At 35.0% G+C, this 8328-nt stretch overlaps 1 protein-coding gene across 1 annotated transcript; it reads left to right on the forward strand.

Annotated features, from left to right (window-relative positions):
- The first annotated feature begins 1958 nt into the window (after positions 1-1958).
- LOC102005152 (olfactory receptor 2A2-like) lies at positions 1959-4387 on the forward strand. Its single transcript, XM_005404725.2, has one exon. It carries the CDS (start codon positions 3217-3219, stop codon positions 4159-4161), a length of 945 nt encoding a protein of 314 aa, XP_005404782.1. The 5' UTR covers positions 1959-3216; the 3' UTR covers positions 4162-4387.
- The last annotated feature ends 3941 nt before the right edge of the window (positions 4388-8328 follow it).

The following is an 8328-nucleotide window of genomic DNA, read 5'->3' on the forward strand; positions in this document are numbered from 1 at the left end:
TTACTGAGGGCTGGGGATATATTTCAGCAGCACAAGTACCTGCCTACTAAGTGCAAGGTCCTGAGTTTGATTCCCAGTACCAAAAACTAAAAAGAAACCTTACTGAAATCCATGTGTGATAAAATGAAATTATATGTATGCAATATTTTAACTACTATGATATTAATTATTTTAAAATATTGTTTAGCCTGCAATTCCCATATGGGTAAGGACTTACCCTTCTGTTTAATGTGCAGTAAAGAGTCAAATCATTCCTGGTGTCATCCATCCATGGAACAGAAGTTCCTCTCAAGTCAGAAATTGGAATTGAGAAGAAAACACTAGATTAGATCCAACACAGAAATCCGTACCTCTTACTTTTAAAAAGGTAAGTGGGAAAATATTGAGGAACAGAATCTAAGAGTGCTGTTGGAATGGTTGTTTCAACAGATCTGTATGGAATTGGGGGAGGAAGAAACAGAAAGAAGTTACCTAAAATTGTGTCAACTCCTTTGATGCGGTGGTAGGTTGCTCAGGGTTACATGTAAAATAGGAGAGAATTTCATCCTGGTAACCAAGTAACTAACTGCACACTTTGAAGCCAGGTGTATTTGGGCTTTGTGAACTATTAATGTCTATTTAATCTTTCTTTCCTAATTTTTAATATCATGTTGTGGTAGAAATAAACCAGTAGAACTTGATTTTAGCCTTTCACTGTGGCGGAAGGGGTCAATGCCCCCTTAGCAGCCAGCATGAAAGGAATAGCCTTGGATGTGGGGAGATAGCAAAGGGAAAATGAATTTGGGGTTAGACTTAGGACAGCTGGGTTAGGCCCATTTCCCACGGCTGGAACCTTAACATGTCTGCATTATCTGCTTGTTTTATTCTACACTAGATTAGCTAAAGATGGCCGCCTTTGCACAGATACATAGATAAACTGACTCCATTGAGCATTACCAAGTCTCAGAATTTACTGTAAGATTTCACAAATACATAAAAAATAACCTCAAAGCATATAGAACACACTAATTGTTGAAGTATTAAATTGTACAAAATCTAATAATGAGATAATATGTAAAGTAAATTTTGTATTTAAGAGATTTGTCTGAAATTCTATATTGCTTTTATGTCTTCATTCTTTTATCTTTAAAATAAAAAAGATTATAATGTTTCAATGTTTGTAACAAATAAATATTTTGGCATATAAAACAGTTCTTGATGTGTTTCTCAACAATAGATATTCTAAAACTGTTTGGTATAATTTTAAATTTGTGATAAGTATATGAAAAGCATGGATAGTAAGAAAATATAACTTTATGCAATTATTAACAATGATCACCTGAATCATTCAAAATATTAATCTAAGTCTTGAGATTATCTTTCTTTATAGCTGAGTAATATTCCATTATGTAAAAACACTACAACTTTTTTATCCATTCCTCAGTGGATGGGAATTTGGGTTGCTTCCATGACTTAGCTATTACAAATTGCGCTGCTATAAACATGGGTGCACACATTTTATGTTATTCTCTAAATGTATGTGTGTTTGTTAAGATGTTTTCATTCTTTTATCTTTAAAATAAAAAAGTCTAAAATATGAAATATAAATCTAAAATGTTCAAGAGTTTAAAGTTTTCTTAATAAGATTAAAAGGTAATAATATGGACCTGATGACTAATAAAATGCTATGATTACAAATATGTATTTTCACTATTAATAAAATAGGAAATACCATCAAGAACATATTCTTAAGTGCTAAGGTTATTTCAATAGCAAATGTGACTCTATAAAGAAATCAAACCATTTTTAAAAGTAATTTAGAGAATGTATTATCCTCTGCAAGTTTTGTGTACTGTTCCAAATTATATGCTTATCCTTTCAAATGCATTACATCTTCATAATATAAATCCCAATGAAATTTAAATTATCATATTAAAAATAGAAATTATTAAAAGACCAATAAATTCCAGATATTGGTTTATCAATATTCTTTATTAAAAATAACTAGACCTTCTTGAAAAAATTGCTATTTTGTGACTGGAGCATAGACTGCCACAGGTGAACCTGCAATTTCTAGTCACATAAGAAGTGAAAAAGTCCCCAAAACAATGGGAACAAGGTAAAGGGGCAGAGGAACTAATTTGAGAGGCAAATTAGTAGGCAAAAAGTAGAGAGTTGAGGCACTACAAAAAGATGGAAAATCCCTGAGTCCAAAAATGATCAGTGGATAAATAGACAGACACACAGTCACACATACATTCTTATCTAAAATTATCAATTAATAAGTATAAAATCAATGAGAGATAAGATTACACATTTTCAATCATTCTTATAATAACTGAATCAGGGAAAAGAAGCAATAGATGTTGAGACTACAGAATTAAAGAAACTAGTGACTAGTTCCTTTATGAGGAACAAAATATTTATATAATAATTTTAATAGACTCTCCATAAATTTATTAGGGAAAATAATAATTACAGAGATATCTGGGAAGCAACACTTTCACCAGGTGGTACAAGTTAGCTTTCCCAATAATGGGACAGATTAACATGGTTCACCCACTCATAATACATTGAGGACAATTTTTTTTCTGCAGAGAGTGAATAATTCAAATCAACATAAGAGGGACTTTCTGCCAAATTCTACCTTTAAAAATATCACTGCCTGGAAATGCACAAAAAGCTGAATAAATAATCTAGGTGCAATGAGACTAAGGAGAGATAATATTATAATATGTAGTCTTGGATTAGACCCTGGATAAATAATGGTGGAAGAACACTAGATATGAGAGAAAAGAAACATGTCAATCATAAGTTTCCCGATTTTTTATAATTATGTTGTGAATGAATTAGGGAATGCCCTTTTTCTTGTTGAAAAAATTGAGAAATTTAGGACAAAATAGGCACCATCTCCACACTTGAATTTCAAATGCCTAAATCCACTAGGTCCGTAGAGAGAACTAGTTATAAGACAAAATGAAACACCAACATTTGCTGAATCTGGACTAAGGTGTAGGGGAGTCTGCCTAATTTTTGACATTTCTCTATATGTTTAAATACATTTCATAGTAAAATGTTCAAAGAACTATACAAAAACAGTGAGGAGGATGTCAAATAAGATTAAGCACACAACCTTTCTCTGAGCTCACTGTGAGATAAATAAATCCAATTTTCATTGATTTCCCCAGCTCTGACGTTTTTATCATGCTTCCCTGCTGGACAGAACATCATTAACACATGGGAGGCAACCAGTCCTGGGTCACCGAGTTCATCTTGGTGGGATTCCGGCTCAACACAGAGATGGAGGTGCTCCTCTTCTGGATCTTCTCCCTGTTGTACATCTTCAGCCTCCTGGCAAATGGCATAATCTTGGGACTCATCTACCTAGACCCCAGACTGCACACTCCCATGTACTACTTCCTCTCACACCTGGCTGTCCTGGACATATCCTATGCATCCAACAATGTCCCCAAGATGCTGGTAAACCTCATGCGTCACAAGAGAACTACTTCCTACGGCGCATGCGTAGTGCAGACTTTCTTGTATTTGGGCTTTGCTGCCACAGAGTGTCTGATTTTGGGGGCAATGTCTTACGACCGATACGTGGCCATTTGCCACCCACTCCATTACACTGTCCTCATGAGCTGGAGGGTGTGCGTGGCCCTTGCTGTCACTTCCTGGTCACTTGGATTTACCCTCTCTATGGTACATGCAATTCTCCTGCTGAGGCTGCCCTTCTGTGGGCCCCAGGAAGTGAACCACCTCTTCTGTGAAATCCTGTCTGTCCTCAAGCTGGCCTGTGCTGACACTTGGCTCAATCAGGTGGTCATCCTGGCCGCCTGTGTTTTTGTCTTAGTCTGGCCCATCTCCTTAATTCTTGTTTCCTACATGAACATCCTCTGGGCCATCCTGAAGATCCAGTCAAAGGAGGGCCGAGGAAAGGCTTTCTCCACCTGCTCCTCCCACCTCTGTGTGGTCGGGCTCTTCTTTGGTATAGCCATGCTGGTTTATATGGTTCCAGACTCTAATCAGCGAGAAGAGCAGGAGAAGACTCTGTCTTTATTTCACAGTCTCTTTAACCCAGCGCTAAATCCCGTCATCTACAGCCTGCGGAACACTCAGGTACAGGGTGCCTTCCGCAGGGCTTTGCAGAAGAGAACCACAGGAGGGACGGCTGGATAGACTGTTAGCTCAGTGGCACCTTCCTCTTAAAACATGTGGATGGCAGAAGCAAAAAATTAGAAAACTTGCCCAGTTAGAAGTTTGCTATGTAAATGGTAATTACTCAATTGGAATTTGAACTTTTCCCCTTGATTTTGTTACTTTTTGTGTTCAATTTCACTTATGTCCATTCTAATCTGCATTACTTTTTTTCCTCTGCTTTCTTTAGGTTTAGTATGATGGAGAAGGTCTGAAAATAGAGCAAAATGACAATGAAAACAATTACTATACTTTACCCTGCTTTATAATTTGTATTTATAAAGTTTGTGGTTATGAACTGCACTACATTTATACTATAGTAAATAATAACTTATATTTACATTATAAATTACCCCTGCCTGTTGAAAACTGTCAATGGAGTATAAATCCAGTTTTTTATTTCAATTTCAATGTTGCAAATCACTCTTATTTGGAGAGAGAAAGTAGAATGCTATTTTCTCCTGTTATTTGCATCAGTTTCTTTGCATTTCATTCCAAATAACTTATTTTCAAAGAAATTAAACCTAAAGCAAGCAGAAATGAAACAATATACATCAGAATACGTATACATGAAATTGAAAATAGAAAAACCAATAAAATCCATAAAAATAAAAGTTGTTTTAAAAGATCAACAAAATTGACAAACTTTGGTTAAACTAGCCGACATATACAAAGAAAAGGACTCAAATTACTAAAATCAGAGACACAAAGGAATACCTGATCAACTATTATGAAAAGGATCATCAGAGAATAACGTGGGTGACTGTCCACCAAAATTAGAAACTGAGATAAAAGGACAAATTCCTAGAGAAACCATCTACAAACCCACTCAAAAAATAATCTTAATAAAATTATAGTAAGTAAAGAGGCCAAGTTAGTAATTTTAAGGCACACCAAGTAAAGCCATTGACTATATTGCTAGAGTAGTCAAGTATGCATAATTTTAAAAAGAATTACTACTACTTTTTCATAAAAATCTTTCAAAATATAGGAAACGAACAAGTGTTTTGAAACCAAGTCTTCCAGGTCAACAGCATTGATATGAAGACATTACAGGAAATGAAATACACCAATATCCTTATGTATATAGATGTATCAATCCTCAGTGTTAGAAAACAAATCAATCCAGCAAACATGAAAAAGATGAAACACTATGACCAAGTGAAATTGAGTCTAGTGATGCAGAATTGTTTCATCATCAAAACTCTGCAGTACACCATTTTAATTAAACAAAGGAAAGAAATTAAGATCATTCAGCTCACATAATTAAAGCATTTTGACAATTCTAGCACCTTTCCATGTCGTTCAATAAAATGGAAACAAAGCAACTTCTTCATCTCATAAAGGACAGATGAGAAAACCATAGTAAAATTATAATTAATTATTCCACACTGGACGCTTTCCCCATAAGACAAAAGGATTAAAATCTAAGATGTTCACATTTGTTGTCTCTATTGAGCATTGCCCTGGAATGTAAAGTAAGGGCAATTGAGTAGAAAAAAGAAAGAAATAAACAGCATCCAGCTTTAAAAGAAATGAGTAAAACTATATACTCAGGTGACGTGATCCTATGTAAGGGAAATCTTGGAGAACCTGCTGAAAATCATTTAGACCTAATTGAGAAGGTTGCAAGAAAAAAGTTCTACACAGTAAACTCAGTTGTGTTTCTATCAAGGCACATGGGTGCTCCTCACAGTGTTATTTATGAGATTATGATATTGGGGATCACTTAATTTCCTGTAACAGATCATTGATTAACTAAATTATGATGTGTTTAACAAATAGCCACAAGACTATTGAGAAAGACTTAATAAAAATATATGTTTATAACACATTGTTCATTTAAAAACCCTATTAGCAAGCTCCTGTAGGACATGTTCCATTTTTTTAACATATGTATACAAAACTTGACTGTGTACTAAAATATTAATAGTTATTTCATTCACAATAAGGATAATTTTAAGTTTTTTGCATCCACTTTGTTTTATCAATATCCAAGATGTAACATGTAATGAAAATAGTGACCAAAATCATCTACAATATCAGGTCTTCAATTGCAACTCATTTAAGAATCCTCCTCAAGTTAACAAATTAAAAGTTCAGTTCCTGAACAAGTAAATATAGTGTTTAATATTTAATACTGTACTTTAAATTGAATGTATTCTTAAAGGTGTTCCCAAAAGCTAATAAATGTTTTAAAATAATAGGTTCACCTAGCTATATGATTCTCCCTTTAACAGGGAAATGGAAGAAAATCAGACAGTAGTCACAGAATTCATCCTACTGGGATTGTAAACTGACACACAGTTTTAAGACACTGGATTGTCAACAACACCCTATAGAAGTGCAATGTTTATCTCCACATAAACGTTGCAATTGTAGTGTAAGCCAGCTCTAATAGGTAGAATTCACAGATTCATTCCAATCCACAATTGTTAAGAGAATAGGGCCTGGCTGTCTGCTTTTGCATAACTCTATCCTTTCCCCAGGGATTCCTAGACACTATCAAGGAAATAAACTCACCAGTGAAATTTGCTCAATCCTTGTGCTTCATTTATTCTTCCAGACAGTTGAACAAGCTGCAGGTCTGAATCACTAACACAAATGCCCACACATCTTCAGATCTGTGCCCAAGAATGAAGTTTTTGAGTTTTTGAGTTTTTATCGAAAACGATTTAAGACTAAGACTTTGGAAATTATTCATTCATCTACCAACCCCAGAGTAGATAAAGTAGACTACAGGAAAAAATATATGGTTGCAGGAATTAATTTTATTTCACTGTCAAATGATTATCAAACATGAATTTTTCCATCTGCCAAGTGCCTCCTGAATATTTGGGACCAGAACAACATAAAAATTCATAAAACTCTAAAAATTTGCATATTTGGGTAGTCTTAACAGTGATTCAGTCCCATGGTATGGTTTTTTATGTGCATATTCTTTTAGTTATGAATATATTGGCTGTTTTTTGCCTTAACATCTGAAGTCTCACTATCTCTACAACTTCCTCAGAGACAGAAATGGACTCATTTCTCTGCAGGCTGGATGAGTTAAAAGCGATGGGGTTCTTCATTTCTCTATAGGAGAAATGTACTTGTACCAGTATGCTGGTATAAATGAGACCTAGTTTCTCATGCACTGTGCAAAGCTGTCTTGACAATTAGGATGGTGTTTCATGGAAATGATGAATTAATAAAACTTTTCCTTCCAAACAGCAGCTTAAAGAGCCAAGATCCTTCCTTGGTACTTCTCAGGAGAGCAGCAAGATATCTGGGACTCTTAGTAGATTCAAGCACATTGCAGAAACGTTTTCCTACTCTTTGTGAAGATTTATTGAAGTTCTTCATACAACAGCCATCTCTAGCCACCCAGATTTCCTAATTGTCTTTATGAGTGCTGCTCAAATATAATTTAATATCATTTTCTTTGTCCTCTTTTACTGTCACACTTGAATATTATGTGGAAATACATATGTACTCTCTCAAAGTTCAAAGTGTTACATATTGAAGCACATTAAACAAGTGTATAAATGCTTCTTTACTTATTATACACCATCTTATGATACCACACATAGTCTGAGCAATGAGAATAATTCAGAGTTTTATTTATGGATAGTTCCACTCTAAGAATGTTAGGTTAAATAATAGGAAGTCAGTAAATATTTGTATATTGTTTTACTTTCACCAGTCTGAGCAAGCCATTTATCTTTGGAATAGTGCCAAGAGAGGACCAAGTTAAATGGGATATATATAAATGAACTTTTACTTACAGTCTTCAATTTACAATTTTATGACAGTTTAAAATGAATATCATTGCTCGTTCTTGCTAGCTCCCAGACAAACTCACTTTACATAAAACGAAAATAAAATTTCATTTTATTTATTGTGAAGTAGAATACCATGTTTGCATTTACATTTTTACTGAGCAGTGAGTTTAAAAGGTGATTTAGTGATTGCCTTCTCCTCTGGGACCCAGGTGAACAGCGCAGCAGAAGGAGGACCCCGCCATTGCCATCTCCACCGCAGGAACCCAGGTGAGCCACATGAGAAGCCTCAGAGAACAGCTGCTCCCCTCACTGCTATCAGGACCTAGGTGAACTGCTCGGGAAGGCCCACACCAGCGACACAATAGGGTCCAAACTAGGGTAC

Source organism: Chinchilla lanigera, unplaced genomic scaffold, assembly GCF_000276665.1.
Source record: "Chinchilla lanigera isolate Chin_1 unplaced genomic scaffold, ChiLan1.0 scaffold00090, whole genome shotgun sequence".
In the NCBI taxonomy this organism is placed as follows: Eukaryota; Metazoa; Chordata; class Mammalia; order Rodentia; family Chinchillidae; genus Chinchilla; species Chinchilla lanigera.

What these genes read in the sequence shown, in the direction of transcription:
- LOC102005152 (XM_005404725.2), top strand. Translation starts at nt 3,217, where the DNA reads ATGGGAGGCAACCAGTCCTGGGTCACCGAGTTCATCTTGGTGGGATTC.